Source organism: Juglans microcarpa x Juglans regia, chromosome 2D (genome assembly GCF_004785595.1).
Source record: "Juglans microcarpa x Juglans regia isolate MS1-56 chromosome 2D, Jm3101_v1.0, whole genome shotgun sequence".
NCBI classification, from domain to species: Eukaryota; Viridiplantae; Streptophyta; class Magnoliopsida; order Fagales; family Juglandaceae; genus Juglans; species Juglans microcarpa x Juglans regia.
Genome location: NC_054596.1, coordinates 9,282,728 through 9,299,295, shown reverse-complemented (window position 1 = coordinate 9,299,295; position 16,568 = coordinate 9,282,728). Strand labels below are relative to the sequence as shown.

The 16,568-nt window shown below is 37.2% G+C and overlaps 3 protein-coding genes across 3 annotated transcripts; 2 read left to right on the top strand and 1 right to left on the bottom strand.

Moving 5' to 3' along the window:
- Positions 1 to 1,156: 1,156 nt before the first annotated feature.
- On the top strand, positions 1,157 to 4,422 carry LOC121248415 (RHOMBOID-like protein 2). The gene is made up of 5 exons (XM_041146864.1): positions 1,157 to 1,654; positions 2,993 to 3,156; positions 3,256 to 3,416; positions 3,549 to 3,799; positions 4,116 to 4,422. Exons 1-5 carry the CDS (start codon positions 1,326 to 1,328, stop codon positions 4,228 to 4,230), a joined length of 1,020 nt encoding a protein of 339 aa, XP_041002798.1. The 5' UTR covers positions 1,157 to 1,325; the 3' UTR covers positions 4,231 to 4,422.
- Positions 4,423 to 5,715: 1,293 nt separating this feature from the next.
- Positions 5,716 to 6,517, top strand: LOC121248414 (putative non-specific lipid-transfer protein 14). The gene is made up of 2 exons (XM_041146863.1): positions 5,716 to 6,118; positions 6,310 to 6,517. The coding sequence occupies exons 1-2, from the start codon at positions 5,757 to 5,759 to the stop codon at positions 6,317 to 6,319; spliced, it is 372 nt and encodes a 123-aa protein (XP_041002797.1). The 5' UTR covers positions 5,716 to 5,756; the 3' UTR covers positions 6,320 to 6,517.
- A 4,271-nt stretch (positions 6,518 to 10,788) lies between these two features.
- On the bottom strand, positions 10,789 to 15,661 carry LOC121248413 (protein IQ-DOMAIN 14-like). The gene is made up of 4 exons (XM_041146862.1): positions 15,062 to 15,661; positions 12,696 to 12,896; positions 12,173 to 12,250; positions 10,789 to 11,710 (listed from the first exon to the last, which is right to left on the bottom strand). The coding sequence occupies exons 1-4, from the start codon at positions 15,440 to 15,442 to the stop codon at positions 10,958 to 10,960; spliced, it is 1,413 nt and encodes a 470-aa protein (XP_041002796.1). The 5' UTR covers positions 15,443 to 15,661; the 3' UTR covers positions 10,789 to 10,957.
- Positions 15,662 to 16,568: the final 907 nt, after the last annotated feature.

Genomic DNA, 16,568 nt, shown 5'->3' with positions numbered 1-16,568 from the left:
ATTGCGATTCCTTTACTAATCTCTGTAAAGCAATGGAAGTTCTGAGAGCATCCTATCGTGTCCAAAATTTTGAGAGGACTTTCCAAATAAAAGTTGCAAAGCGTATTATTCCTTGAGAATAGAATTAAGTTCCATATTGCTCATGAAAAAGGCATATCATTAATGCCCAACAGCACCATATCGTCGACAAAGTAACATTATTATCGCATTCACTATGAGAACTAATTAAACACATAATTTTGACCGTGTAATGCTAAATAAAGTTATGAATTGTATAACTGCTGCGAATTTATTTTGAAAAAAAAATTTATTATTAAAAAATTAATTTTTTCACATAAATCACGCATTTATTCATTTTTTTAAAAAGAGTAAAAGACGTTTGCACATGACATGACTGTAAATATCATTTCTTATTTTGATCATCAGAACTTATAAGAAAAAAATTATTCTCTATTTCAGGTTTATCACTCTCAATTACTTTACTTAATCACACCATTGATATTTTATATATTAAAAAACTTTTCATTAAATGATTGATCTATAAAATTATTTATAATATATTATAAGATTGAATAATAATAATAATAATAATAAATCAAACTCTTTTTTTTTTTTTTAATATAGTTATAGCATGAATTGTGGCCATGGCCATTTGATATTTGAAATATTTTTTTAAATCTCAGCCATTATTTTATCGGAAGGTAATTCATTTCCTAAAATTTTAATGTGGCCTGGCATATTTCTCGGCGGGTTAAAACCCTCGGATTTAAAACGGTCAGTTTCCAAACAACAATGCCCACCCACGTTTCAAAAAAGGCGGTATCAGTTAAAATAACCGCGAAACGGGTAGCTTCAGTTCAGTTTGGTTCAGGTCAGTTTGGTTCAGGTCGGTTAGTGGAAGAGCCCACGTAATTGTAAAAGCGAGCCACCGCGTAGTGAGAAGCCGCAGCAATCGACTGCTCCAAGCCACCACGTTCGGAAAACCAGCTAACCCAATCAACGGCGGCCACGTCAACCAAAGAACCTCACTGTCGACAGACAGAGCTCTTCCTGCGGCAATGTCTCATGTCACCATCCGACGTGGGAAAGCATTATTGGATGCGCCATGAACGTTGTTGCGGTTGTTTCCGCACAAAATATACACAGCTTCCCCTGTTATACTATTACAGTTAGAAACCTGAAATTGCTCACCCACTCGCTCACATCTCCCACTCCATTTAAACCCTACACCAACTCAATCCACTCCTTCAATCTTCTCAAACCCGCACTCCTGACGCAGAAATTTAGAGAGAGAAACACCATTTGTAGAGAGAAAGAGAGAGATAATGCGTGGTGAAGATCTTGAAAACAGGGGACGAGGAGAAGGAGGAGGAGGAGGAGGAGGAACAGGGGAAGTGAAAAGCAGATCAAACTACAGAACCTACCCGGTCTATTCTGATTTCTATACGAGAGATGACTCGGAGACCCAATGGACCCCCTGGCTGATCCCAATGTTCGTGGTGGCGAACGTAGCTATGTTCCTTGCTGTCATGCACGTGAACAATTGTCCCAAGCACAATCTTGGCCTGCAGGGGAAGTGTGTGGCAAGGTTTCTTGGGCGCTTCTCGTTCGAACCTATTAAGGGAAATCCTTTATTTGGACCTTCTTCTGCAACGTAAGGAATAGTTTCTGAAAAACATCATACTTGAGTTTCTGTGTATAAGTGTGGTGATGTGATCCAGGGAGTAGTTTCTGAAAACATCCTACTTTAGTTTCTGGGTATGAGTATGATGTGATCTAGGGAGTAGTTTCTGAAAACATCCTACTTTATTTTCTGGGTATGACTGTGATGATGTGATTTATTCCTTGTCACCCTTTTCTGATTTTCTGGTTATTTTATGTTTTTACTTGAGTTTGTTATCCTGGTAGAAGCATGGTACTCTTGGAATTGCACATAGTTTGAGGTGAAGTTCTATGATGAGTTCTGCTGCAGATACTTTAAACCTATGACAGAATTTCTACTCTTTTTTTTTTATTTATTAAAATTATATGTTTTTCAACCTGCAAAAATTGGTTATTTGGATTGCTCCGTAATTAAAATGATATGTGTTGGTTCTTTTTTACCCATCAATTTCTTTGAGATGAAAATTTGGGTTGATCTGAACCGGGTTTCTTCTTTAATGCAATATCTCCGGTGGGTTGCCATAGCTCATGGCATGAATTCGAATTAATTAGAGTGCCATGTTGAATGGGTTTTGACTGATTTGACTTTTCGGTTGTGAAAATGTGAAACTCCGGTGGGTTTAGTGGGAATTATATGTGATCCTTTACATGCGTGAATTGCAAGCGTTTTTGATATTAAATGCTTTGGGTGGAAAATTTTCAACTTTACCACATTGGTTCTCCACGACTCCTTTGCAGTGGACCGGTGGTGTCACGGTTCCCTCTCTCTCTCTCTTCCATGCAACTCGTTAACAACTATAGATTGTGGACTGCAATTTGGTACTCTTTTTATTGACCAGTTGTCGCATAGGTGAAAATTGGTTAAATGTGGTGAAATAGTTCTTTCATCAAAGAATTTGAGTTTTGGAGAATTTTCTCGGTTAGGATTGATCGGGCGGGCATGTTGGTGGTTGGTGGTCTTCTGGGTGTTTGATTTTACGGGAACTGGGTTTGCTTGGATTTAGTGTGAGGTTCTTATCAAGGACAACGCCAGTTAAAATCCCAGCTTTGTCGTCCCTCTTGACAGAGTTTAAAGTGAAGAATGGAACGTGTCCTTTGTGGGGGTTGCAGGAAGTATGGTCATAATTGATGAAATTTCTGATAGAAATAGCTTGTTTGAGAGTTTCTTTCTTCCAAAGAAGAACCACGGATGAAGTTTTGGTTACATTAGAGAGAATTTCTGATCAAAATACAGACGTCTTTAATTATTTGGATGTCCTTTTCCTTCATTTGTGAACAAAATGGTTGAGCAACTTGGGCTGAAGCTTTTTTTTTCCCTTCTTTCTTGAAGATTGGAAAAGTTGGGAGCTCTTGAGTGGAGCAAGGTTGTCCAGAAGCATCAAGGATGGAGACTTGTCACTTGTGTCTGGTTGCATGCTGGTGTTATTCATCTGGTTGCGAACATGTTGAGCCTGGTCTTCATTGGTATACGCCTAGAACAACAGTTCGGGTTTGGTATGTTGCTCATTTGCTCTTTTTTGTTTTTTTCAAGACTTTCCTAATCATCTAGTGATTACTAATATTTTTTTTTTTTTTGGTTTTTGGAATTGGCAGTTCGGATTGGAATAGTTTACTTGTTGTCAGGTTTTGGTGGGAGCATACTTTCTTCTTTTTTTATCAGAAACATTTCTGTTGGTGCCTCCGGTAGTCTTTTTGGGCTTCTTGGAGCGATGCTTTCTGAACTTTTTACAAATTGGACCATCTATACCAACAAGGTTGGTTCTGTATCTTACTCAGCTGGTTGTACTTATCTTCGAAGGGGGTAATGGCTGTGAATCTTCGTTCATGTAATTATGTTGAGAGTTTCTCTTGCTAATTGATCTCTCCCTCCATATTGTCTTCAACAGGCTGCGGCGCTGATCACACTTCTTGTCATCATTGTCATCAACCTTGGCATTGGAATTTTGCCACATGTTGATAATTATGCACACATCGGTGGGTTTCTGGTGGGTTTCTTCCTTGGCTTTGTTGTGCTTCCCCGTCCTCAATACGGGTGGTCAGAGCATCAGAATCTTCCTGCTGGAGTTCGTGTCAAATCCAAATACAAGTCTTACCAATATGCATTTTGGCTCATTTCCCTTGCTATGCTAATTGTTGGGTAATTTACTATTCCAATACTTCAAAAGGAGAATTTTGTGAATTGATAAGGTTTAGACCATATCAGTTAGAATCTAATCATCTCATTGAATATTGATTGATTTTTTGAGCCACGGAATGTTTTTATATTTGGTGGCATTAGAAGATCAGATAGAGAGGAGTCATTCCATTTATATTCCCACTTACTAAATAACAAGTTCCTTTATTTTGGAGAAAATACACTCTGCCCACTTCAATTACTAGATATTTTAAACTTCACACCCCCAAACTATTCAAATTTGACACGTTATTCCCTCCATGTAACAAAAATGTTGCAGGTTTACAGTTGCATTGGTGATGCTTTTCCGAGGAGAGAATGGGAATGATCATTGCCACCGGTGTCACTACGTGGCTTGCGTCCCCACCTCAAGATGGAACTGCGGTGAAAACTAACATACCTTGCTGGGCCTCCCCTCCTCTCCTCTAGGATCTATTTTCTTCTTAAATATGTAAATGCACAGTTGTTTTATAGACAGCTATTTCCTCTATGTCTATTATCTAATTCATAGCACCTCTGGGCCTCAGAGAGTACATGTTATGTACGCTTTTGCTCTGAACGAACATATATGCTTGGATTGTGCCCCAGTTTATAGAGTTGTTATATGTATCTGCAGCCATTCTTTGTTGTATCTTCTTGTTAGGTTTAACATCTTTTGATGTTTTTGTGGATTGGATCCTCTAATTCTAATATATGAAGTGTGTTCGATTGTCGATATTTCATGACATTAAGAGAGAGTAGGGTTACAATATATGTATTAATAGTATTGATCCAAACCTGGGACAATGAACATTATCTGTCTTCATGATTTGTGTAGTAGAAAGCAAAGATTTAACAGCCTGACAATGATCTGTTGACTTTAATCTGTCTTCATGATACAATTTTTACTAATTTAGTGAAACAATTTGTACCCGGAGAAATAGATTTGATTATATGTTCCTTCCTTTTAGCCAGCAGAATAAGTGAAAATGCTTCCTGCAAGAATGATATGGAATTTTTTTAGCAGATGCTCAACTTTCCCACTGGTTTCTGAGTGCTGATAGGCAACCGACTCATGACTGGGATAACATGCATTTAAGAAGATGGATATAATTTGAGGAGATCCTGAAGAAACAGACGAACATATATATAGAGAAAATTTTGGAGAAACTGTAAGATTGGCATCAACTAGATTGGAAATGGATGTTGTACCAAAACCACCCAGAAACACACTCAAACACAAGATAGAGACAATATGTAAATGGTTCGGCAGTTTGCCTACGTCCACTGTAGCGGAAACAGTAGATTTCAAAGTGTTTGTACAAAATATACAAACTCTAACAAGATTATCTCTTTCTCTACAAATGACCTCTTCTATGTATTTTCCACACACTATTTCGTTTACAAATGATCTCCTTTTATAGGAGAAGCCTTAGGAGACAAACAGACAATTAAATGGACTGTAGGAGACAAGCTTGATATTTTGGAGACAAACTTGATATTTAGAGACAAGCTTGATATTTGGAGCAACTATTCAAGACTTTTAAGGGGCTAGTGTTCACACTTAGGTTGATATTTAACAATGGAGACCATAACCAACCACTCCACACACCATTTCAAAATCAATTTTCAATTTTGAAATGCAGTTTGAGAAAAATTCTTGCAAATAATATGAAATGAAAGTTCTTTTTATTACAAAGTAGATCTAATGAATGACAGTTTATGTGGGAAATTTTTGTAATTGTTTTTCTAGACTCAGCACTCCTGTAAATTACCAATTAACCGGGGCCAAATAAATTTTTCACACAAACTTGATGAAGAGCTAGCACACACTCTGCATTGTACACCAACCCAACATCTTCCCTGCTATAAGAAGAATTCTATTCTGTGCGGGGATTCTCAGCTAGTTGAAGTAAATAATTTATAGAAGTAGAAGAAGGCGATGGGATTCTATCAAATGGATAGCCAAAAAGCAACAAGGATCTTCGGAATATCGATGTTGGTATCTTTGGCCATATCAGTATCTGCTGCAAATGAGTGCTCAACAGTGAGAGCATTCGTCTCAACTTGCCATCCATTCGTCACGTACGGTACACCTGACCCCTTTCCTGGATCACCATGCTGTGATGCCATGATGAGCCTCAACGCCATTGCTGACTCTGCCGATGATCGAAGAGTAATATGTGGATGCATGATGGACCTCATTACCACCTTCAATCCCAATGCCACTGCTATTGCTACCTTGCCGGGCCTTTGTGGGGTCTCTTTGGGCTTCACAATCGACCCAGATACTGACTGTAGCTTGTAACTCTCTCTTTCTCTCTCTGTCCACATTCACTGTCACCGAACAGATATGCACTCACAGTCTGTCCAACATTGATGGGTCCCAACCAACTCTTCAATCTTTTGACATGAAGAAAGGGAGTTTTGTACTACTAGCGTTTTAATGTATTATTATTGCAGAGTTTCTAACGCTTCTTACATGGATAATGCAGCATATCTTGATTTGGGGTTACAAGAAATGAAGTTGAATTGTAGAAGATACGGAAGAGAGGATCAAATAAGAAGGCTGTCTTCAGCTGGCATAGAAGAGGAGAGGAGGGGGTGTATTCATGTTGTCTGTTAACGATACAAATAAGTGATGATTGTGAGCATTATGTACCTAGATCTAGGTAATGCTTGTACAAGTATGTGGATTTTATGTGAGATTCCTATTTTTATGGGTTTTTAATTCCTTATATTTTAAATTAAGTGTGTTATTTTAATTATGTTGTTTGTGTTATTTTATTTAAGTTATTATTTATTTTTTATGTTTCTATTTTGGGCTTTTTAATTTTATTGTGTTTGTATTATTTTGTTCGGCTTGTGTGTGTGTGTGTGTGTGTGTGTGAACCCAGCCCGTGTAAGCCTGAAGCCCAACCCGTGTGCAAAACGCAACCCAACCCGTGAGTGAACCCAGCTCCCCTTAGTGAAACGGCGCCATTTTGAGGAACCCTTAGGGTTCCATCGTGTTCCTTCCTACGCCGCATGCCTCTTCTCCTTTCTTCTTCTTTTCTTCTTCTTTTCTTCTTGTGTCTTCTACAAACTTCTTCCAGCAGCTACTGCCGATGCCAACCTCTCCTCCAATCGGATTTTAAGCCGCACATTTCACCCACTTCAAGCCACCACCACCTTCACTTCCACCTCGAGCTTCATTGGGTGCCCTCAGTGTCGTTCAGTGGGACTCCGAAACGCTCGCTGTCAAGCCGTCCTTCTTCGCGGCCACCTCCACCCATCGTGAGCAGCTCCGTGTAAACCAGTTGTGAATTTCGGGTGGTTCTATCTTTGCTGCTGCATCACGTGTCCGCGCGAAATGCTTCTTCTTCTCCACGGCTTGTGCTGCCGTTTTCTCTTCTTCTACCCGTGTGACACACGGGCATCTGCAACCGCCTTGCTCAGCTATATATAGGCCGAATTCTCCAGTTTATTGAGGATTTGAAATCTGTTGCTTTTTCTCTCTCAAGCTCGAATTCTAGTTTCCAAAGTTTGTATTTGTTAAACCCGAAAGCCTTAGGCCTTTTACTGTGTGCACCACCGTGAACCGTCGCACTTAGTATTTTTCCCTTGGCTGTTTGACCATCCCGTGAGCCACCCGTGTTTATCCACTTGTAAAATTTGCCAACCCGTGTGATAAAAATCCATTTTTGGCAATTGCTCTGCCGTGAGCTCCGCCGTTGAGCCGCCACCTCGAACAATGTCCTTTTCGAGTGATCTTTTAGAAATACCCATCTTCGTGTGTATGTAATTTCTCAGTTTTTATTAATAAAGTTGTTGTAATTGTATTTTGTAAACTGTCATTTCTGTTGTAACTTTTGATTGTAATGATCTGTTGGATTTGGGCCATGGGCCTTTAAAGCGTTGGGTTGTAACTGTTGTAATTGTTGGAATTGGGCCTTGGGCCGGTTTGGAGGATGGGGTTTGACTTGTTTTGTGAAATGGTGAAATTGTAAATAAAGGATTATTTTTATAAATGAATTATTTTAATTATATATTCCTATTAAATGATTGAACTGTATATTTATGGTTTTTATTAAAAATGTGCTGTGATGTCACGTGGTCTGTTTGCATTGGTGACTGAATATGTGGGTGCGTGTGTATCACGACCCCAAGCCGAGATGGGGTATTATCTCGGTGGAGCTCCTCTGGTCACTCGGGAGCGTAACAGACTGACGTGACATCCCCTGAGTTGTCGCAGGGCGACGACGGGAACGGACGAGACAGTAACGCTCTCGTACCGATTCTGTGACCTTTTGGTTGGCGAGGTTAGAGGATGCCTGGCCATGTATGCGCTGGGCGCGGAACTGGGGATCATTCGTTACGAAGTCTCATGCACGAACGTTACCCGTGATGTGACGAAGGGAGCCAGGGTGTGCGGACGGTCCATAGGGGAGACCGTGGTGCATGCGTAATTTTGTAATAATTATGATCGGGACCAAAAATGAGATTTTTGGTGTGAGTTTAAAAAGGGAATTTTTGGAAAAAAGAATGTGGTTTCATTTTCTGCAATATTTTTCTGTATGGGGACGCGTGATTATATAAATGTGTTTTAAATCTCTTGGATGTTGTTTTGGTTAATTACTTGCTGAGATGTCATAATCTCATTGTGGTATTTTACCCTGCGGTTCCGTTTTATGGTGCCGTAGAGTTTGACGCAAAGCCCGAGTATGAACTTGAAGGACTGGCTCTGCCAGAAGCTTAAGTTGCTGATATATTGTTCAGCATTTTGGGATGTTTCCCTTATATTATTTGTTTTCTTTAAATTATCTGTTGGAAGATTGTACAATTTTTGTAAAGTTATTTTACTGCTTTTTGAATAATTCTGATACTTAATAAAGAAAGACCTTTTATTTTCTCCACTGCGAAAACGCTGTTGGAAGATTGCTTTTCTCCATTGGTCGTTAGGGTGCGTGATCCGTGTGGTCATCATTCCGGTGTCATGAAATCCATAAAAATAACACGTGGGGGTCGAGGTCGCCACATTTTATATGGTCAGTATTGCTTGCCTACTGATCCATCTTACTCTTAAACACATAAAAATCACTTTTTTTTTGTTGCTTTAAGGGTATCAATGGATGCTCCATAAAGTTCGTTGCATCATCACAGTTGACATAGCAATATCAGGTACAAATCCATGGTATTTTTTAACCCAGATGTTCTAATTCAAACAAATAATTATACAAGATTCGAGTAACTATGCAAAATGCTTCACTCTAAAATAACATGGTTCAAGTTTAGTTATAATTTGGTGCCTGGCCGGGGCCCCCGGCCAGTCACACTGCGTAACAGCACTGTCTTATTTCTGCGTATAAAACCAACTCAAATGTTTCTTTGAAGAAATGATGGAAAACAGTTCTAAAGTATAGCGATTTCATTCATTGTAATTTACCAAACGAAATGATTTGGGGACATACAAGCAATCATGCTTTGCTTTTAGTTTTCACCATTATCAGATCACATTTGAGGTCACCTGAATTATATAAAGTATTGATTTCACGTGCTGCAACCACTACAGTCAAAGCTACTTTGTTTATAATTGCTAGGGGCCAACACTTGAGTCAGAAGCAGCGAAAAAGAGAAGATATTCACCATCAATCAATGTTTTGCTGTTGTGGGCCGCTCCTGAATTGCTCTTTCTACATCGCTCTCATAAGCAGTCAGATCATCAATTTTAACTGTATTGGCTTGTGGTGAGTATCCAAAGTTGCATTTGTTTCCATCTGGGCACTAGAAATAGTTCAAGATGTTGTCTTTTAATGGAATGCAATTTCTTGTCACTTTGTTTACCTATTCAGGACAAACCAAAGGGGGCAATTACCCACATAAACATGTAGGACCACCGAAAGTAACCGAGTGAGAGGATCTAAACTTTGGTGAAATCAGAGCGGGGTCCAACGCAAGCTGGATTAAAACTGCAAAAATCAAGCATGTGTAACTCTAGATTACAAATCGACGTTGATTGTATTCCAACTAGAACACGTGCACCGCGGTACGGTGGAACCCCTCTGATTGCACATTGCAGACGGCAAATTCATGGAGATGGGAACTTAACATTAAGAAGAGTAGATCAGTGTTTAGCTACCATATGCAAAACACTACAATATATGCAAAACACTACAATCTACAAGAGTAGATCAGTGTTTACTGGTTTGAACTTCTCTCCAAGATATGTTAAACCACTGGCGCTTTCAAATACTTGTCTCTGAAAGCTTCCTCACTCAACTGAATAGGGTTGAATCTTGCCCCTTCCCCTCATGCTTAGAGGATTGAATCCAAATACCATTGCTAGTCAGCCTGACGATGATCTATTGTCTTAATCTCTTCTTTTCATCCACAAATAAGCCAATTGTAATAATCATACACCAACATAAAAAAGGTAGAAAATTCTTTTTAGGAATAAGAATGGTCATTCTACGAAGACATGTTTCAATCCCATAACCTGCTCCCTACACTAGAGAACATGGTTGAAATTAAAGCTGCCGAACCTTCATACACAAGGCTGGCTTGTTGGCTCGTACTCTCCAGTTCCTATTTTTGATGGATGAGTATTAAAATTATTTATATCTACAATTATTATGTCTAGCTGAAAAATATACCATATTACTTATGTAACAAGGACACACTTTCCTTCCATACTTTAAAAAAGAACTCAAATAAGTAACCAAGTGAAAATAGGTATTTGAAGTAAGTTGTAACCTTAATAAAACCAACATTGAGTTGGTCCTAAAGCAACAATGATATCACAAACATTATAGGAAGAGTCAATGCCTGAAATGGAAAGTGGTGGAGTCATCCAAGTGCTATGAACCAATCAGCACTATAACTCAGAATTAAGTTAAGCAGCCCGGAACATGCTAAATGCCTCCAAGTAGGCTTGCATTTCTAGAAGCAAAATTTACATTAAAAAAAAAAAAAGCACAAGGCATTACACAGATCGGTAAATATACAAAGAGGAGCAGCTAAGATTATTGTTTGAACATTTAGTTAACAACGTTCAACGTCCAGCAAGTTTAATTGTGCTGGGACAGATTACACTCACGATCAAATAATTACAACTATAGTTATTGTTGCCACGGAGTGCACACAAAAATTATGAAATGTGCGGCATCACCGTAAATTAGAACTCCCAAGTCTATTTAAGCCGCTAGAGGCTGGGTAAGCTTTGTTCCTGTAGTCCGATTGTGGGGAAAAAACCCTATCTGAGTTGATCCCTGCATCCCAAAACCCCTGAGCAGACCTCCTGGTTGAACCAAAATTTTCAAACTCAAGCCTTTGCCTTGGGGCACTCTGTGACCTAACCTTGGCCCGAGATGATTCTGTGTTAGCCATGTAGTTCGGGTGACCAGAGTATCCACTATAAAAGCCCCATGCACACTCACTCCTTGTGGGCGTGAATGCACCTCTTCTGGCACTACTTCTGGGCCTTGATGATGCAGAATACACTTGTGGGCTGTTCTCAGCAGTCTTTATTGCTGCTTCATCTTCTATTTTTAGAGAGCTCAACGACGAAAATTCCTTGGAAGATAAAGTAGCCTGAATGGGAACCGGGTTTGGAGCTTTTGTTGAGTGTTTTGATGGAGAATCATAGCTCATAAACCTTTCCTTGTTTGAATCGTAAGCAAAAACATGCTGTGGTGCCTGAAAGGTTCTGTTACTTTGTTGGGAGTTCAAATGGGGCTTCCAAGTATCCACTTCAAGAATCTTGTCAATTTTCTCATCATCACCATGCCCATTTCTTAGTGACATGTCTCGATGGTCATTCCATAAACTTTCCTCCATCCAATGGTTTAACCAGTTTGAACCACCATGTGCTTTCTCTAGGTCCCTGATGTCCCTGAAGTTTGAATTCGAACCACATCTCTGTGTGTGTGGGAACATAAGAGTGCAATTAATTTTTGATAGGCACCCTTATGATCATTCAAAAGCAAATTAAAGAGTATAAACTGAATCTGGACAAGACAATTTATAACTACTGCATCAATTCAAAGAACATGTTTAAACTTTTCCTTGAGAAAAAACTCAACAAAGTTCAAAGCTAGAAATCCTTCAAATATAAATGTGCTTATTCCTTGCCCTCAAGCCATGGAATGATATTTTCTTCCCTTTCTTTTGTCCTTACCGAGATCAAGAAAAAGCCAAAAATAGCAATCTATAGGGACTCAGAACATAAAAAATTTGCCGACTCTCAGAAATTACAACTCACAGAAAAGCAAAATAATGGCAATTTGAAGTCAACATATTGAAATTTCTATTTTAAGTCGCACTTAATAAGAGAGCATCAGAAGTCTTTAGAGGATGCTATACAACCAATCAAGTAAATACCTTTAAGATTGAGGAGCTATCAAATTTGGTACTATATGCTCGAAGTGAGTGATCATTAATGCTATGAGCTCCAGGGACCTGCAGGCATATACAATAGAAATGATCATCGTCTTAAAGCACATAGAAATCAATAATTCTCAATTTTCTAGTGATTCCACTATTCCTTACAGGTGGGTGACAAAACTACAGAAAATGAATCATTACTTTCATTAACATTAACATCATCGTGTTGAAGTAAGGCTTTATGTGCTCAACTTTGGCAGGAGCAAGTGCTAGCAAGTGATCTTGCACTGAGGAACTTCTACAAATCACAGAGCAGTTTATTTGATCAACTATAACCTATAACTCAAGGCATTTTTAACTGCACAAGCATGACTTGTGCTTTATTGTTGACTAGGTCCTCAGTATCTTCCCAAAAGCTCCCCTTTATAATCCACAAATTAGTGAAAAGAGTCTTAACTTGTCAAAAAATAGTTGCAACATGCCATGTGTCATTGTGAAAGGAGAAGAAAATTTTACTTACAGGGTGCCGCGAGAGGGAGGACTTGCTGACAGAATGCAACGATTCTAGCGAGTGTGTCCGAGTTGCACGTGCTCGAGCTTGGACTCGGACCAATGTTTGCATACGCCTCAGCATGTCGGCAGTTTGCTTTCTCACCATGTGTCCTCTCACCAATGCTTGAAGTTTCACCAGTGCTTTCAGTGCCCTGAGTGCCCTCCTTGCCTTCGAATGCATAACAATTAAAGTCAGCTACCAACTGCTACGTTTTAATATTAATCAGAAAAATCCAAAACCTAAGGGTAAAAATAATTCATCATCCACAACACTACGCCTGGCCTCTTAAATTTACATGCCAGTCTGGTAACCAGACTCTGGTACAAGCATTAGTAGAGTGAAGAATCTTGTGGGAAATAGTAGCTCAATTTGTGGTCCAACGCCATAAGAGTAGCATCAAAAAATTCAGGGACCCAAGTCATTTATCTCGAGGGCACCTAATATTCGAGCAGCAGGGGTGGCCGTATTAAAATAAACGCGAAGACATGATAACAAAACCGGGAAAAGTTGACAATGATTCCTTTTGGTTCCGACCGACTTTTTTAAAAACATTCATGAAGACTCAGTTCACAGAAGGATAATGATAGGTAATACCCTCTACTATTTATTTATTTAATTTATTTATTTTATTTAATAGTTAAGAAAGTGATTATTAATAAAATTATATATATTTTAATTTTTTTTAATGATTAAAGAGATTAAAAAAATATTTAAAAAATGATAAAAAAATAAAAAATTTTAAATACATTATAAATAATAAATAAGTTATAAAAAAATAGTAATCCAATCTCTGCCCTTCACAAAATCCAACAACGAGTTAGGCAAAGATTTGAATTTTGCATTCAGGGCTCAATACAAAGAATCGCCAATGAAGATGATATTCCAAAAGAAAAACAGAGGAATCATTCCCAGTTGGGGAGTAGCCTTGGTTTCATCTCTTTTTTAAGAAAGCTGACCCAAAGAGGCACATCAGCCGAGCTGGATTTGACGCGATGTGATGGGATAACCTTTTCTAAAGTAACAGACATGCCCTTCCATGAACGGCACCAGCCTGTACGCACACATAAAAATTTAAAACAACTTTACTTTTTAATGCGGTTTTACTCCTGAGTGGTCGAGAAGAAAATAACAGGAAGTAACATACACGCACGTGCGAAAAAGGCTACACGTACAATTCACCGTAATTTGAACTTCTCCGAAGGACAAAAACACACTCTGGATAGGAAGAGTGGGGGCTACAATGCCGCTCACTCTTTTTTTTTTTTTTTTATCTTTTTATTTTTTTAATATATTTAAATATTTTTAAAAATAACAAAATACATCAATATATTTAAAATTATTTCTTTAATCAATAAAAAAAAAAAATTCAACCAGCGATTTGATCGGTCAAAATAGAAAGACAAAATAATTTTATTCAGGCAGGGAATCGGTTCTCTTCTGATGTCAATTGTCTGACAGCGAAATGACGCATGGCCAAACTTTTGCCCACATGCGAAGTTTTCTTCCATCTTAATTTTATTCTTCTTTTATTTTCAGTTTTTCAAATATATTTTCTCCCCTTCAATGCGAATGAAGCTTCAAAAATATTCCCCGACCCAGACCCGTGTTTGGCTGATTAGAGAATTACGGGCAAATAGCATTGACTCATTTGACGATTTTAACTTTAAAATTTTGACATTAAAGATGCGTTTGAATATTGAAATGAGTTGAATTGAGTTGTGATGATAAAATATTGTTAAAATATTATTTTTTAATATTATTATTATTTTAAAATTTGAAAAAATTAAATTATTTATTATATTTTGTATTGAAATTTAAAAAAATTATAATAATGAATTGAGATGAATTTGATAATCAAACGCACTCTAAATTTATCTTCAACGTAAAATTTTTAGTTACAGTAAATTTTTTTTATTTTTAAATTTAAAAATTTATTATTCACATTTTATAATTATTATTTTATTTATTTAAATTATTATTTTTTAATTTTAAACCATAATATACTTAAATTGAAAAATAATAATTTAAATATTAAATTAAATTATTAATTAACATATAATTAATATAATTATAAAATATAAAAAAATAAATTAAAAATATTATTATTATTAATAATATTATATTATTATTTTGATGAATTTAGATTAAAATTTATTTTGAAGTTATGGATAAAGAAATTAAAAATTATGAATAGAGAGATTTTAAATTTATAAAAAATATGTATTTTTTAACAAATTTTTAAGATGAAAATGGAAAACTGAAACCAATTTCTATTTCAAAGGGAATTCTGGGAAAAATTAAATTAAATCAAAACAAAGAAGCAAACGGCTAACCAGATAACCACGGAAAGCGGACTGTATCTTAACGGCCGCCAAGTCATCCGTCCACCGACGGTGGGAGCTGCCGACGAGCACCGACGACGTACCGCCGGCGCTGGTACTGGTTCTAGTAAGCTTGACCACCTCGGCCGCAGCATGGGCCGCAGCCAGCGCAGCTTCCGCCACAGCCGCGGTGGCGGCCGCAACGGCTATGGCGTGCTTACTGGCGTCCATGTCGGTGGCATAAGAAGAGTCGATGTCTCGAGGCGGCGTCGTATGGGTGTTGGCGTGAGCTAGTGATCCGACGTTGAAGCTCCGCTTATTTTTTTCCTTGGCCGACTTCCTGTTGTTATGCTTTTTGCTGCCGAAGCCAAAGAGCCGTCGGAGAAAGCCCATTCGAATTTGGGATTGGATTTAGAGGTGAGAATGAGCGTATAGGGAGAGCATGGCTTGTGTGGGAAGTTGGAACAGCGGCAAAAAAACCAGAAAGGGAGAAAAAAGGCAGGCAAGTGTTGGAACTCGAAACTTGGGAAGTAGCTAATATATTCAATCAGTGGCCGAGTTATTCTGAGACTCGGGATTTTGTACTCATAGCCACAGGGATAGAGTGAGACGCACAGAAAGAGAGGGGTAAGATTATTTGAGGAGGTCGGCAGACGCGCGGTTGAGGTTTTCCGACACACGCGCACTTTTTTCAGCCTCATTTTTTATTTTTTCGCATTTTCAGCCCCACTTCGATTCGTCGGCTAAATTCAAGAGTATTTCCAATTATTTTGTTATTTAACCAGCGACTTCTACTATACATTATACATCAATTTATTTATTCTTTACTTTTTAAAAGAAAAAACTTAGACCCTGATAAAAATAAAAAAACTTAAGCCTTGTTTGTTTTTATAATTCATATTATTTTATCTAATTATTATAATTTTTTTAAATTCTCATATAAGATAAAATAAATAATTCATTTTTTTCAAATTTTAAAACAAAAATAATATTAAATAAATATATTCTAACAATATTTTATTCAATTTTTAACTTTAATCTCAACTCATCTCATCAACAAAAACAAACAAGGTATTAATTTATTATTTTCTATATCATTTAAATATTCATTCATTCTTCTTTGTTTATTTATTTTATATATTTTTTAACTGTCATTAAATTTGTAATATTCTCAAAATCTTCAATATTCCTCAAATTAATGTGAGCACAATATCCCTTTGTTATCAAAATGACATCAATAGCCCAATAAAAATTAAAAAGAAACTTTTTATTAAAATGAAATGTTCTTATAATATTATAATTTTTATGTTTTATAAATAAAAGTGTAAAATGTGCGACATATAAAGAAAGATTAGGACAAAGAAATAAATAATAAATAATATTTACATAGATGAATAGTATATATTAAATATAGAGAAGCACTTTTAACTATTTTATATTGATTTTACATAATCAATTGGAAGTCTTATTCTAACATATTGTTAATTATTTTACAAAAACTTGCAGAGAAATTGCTCTT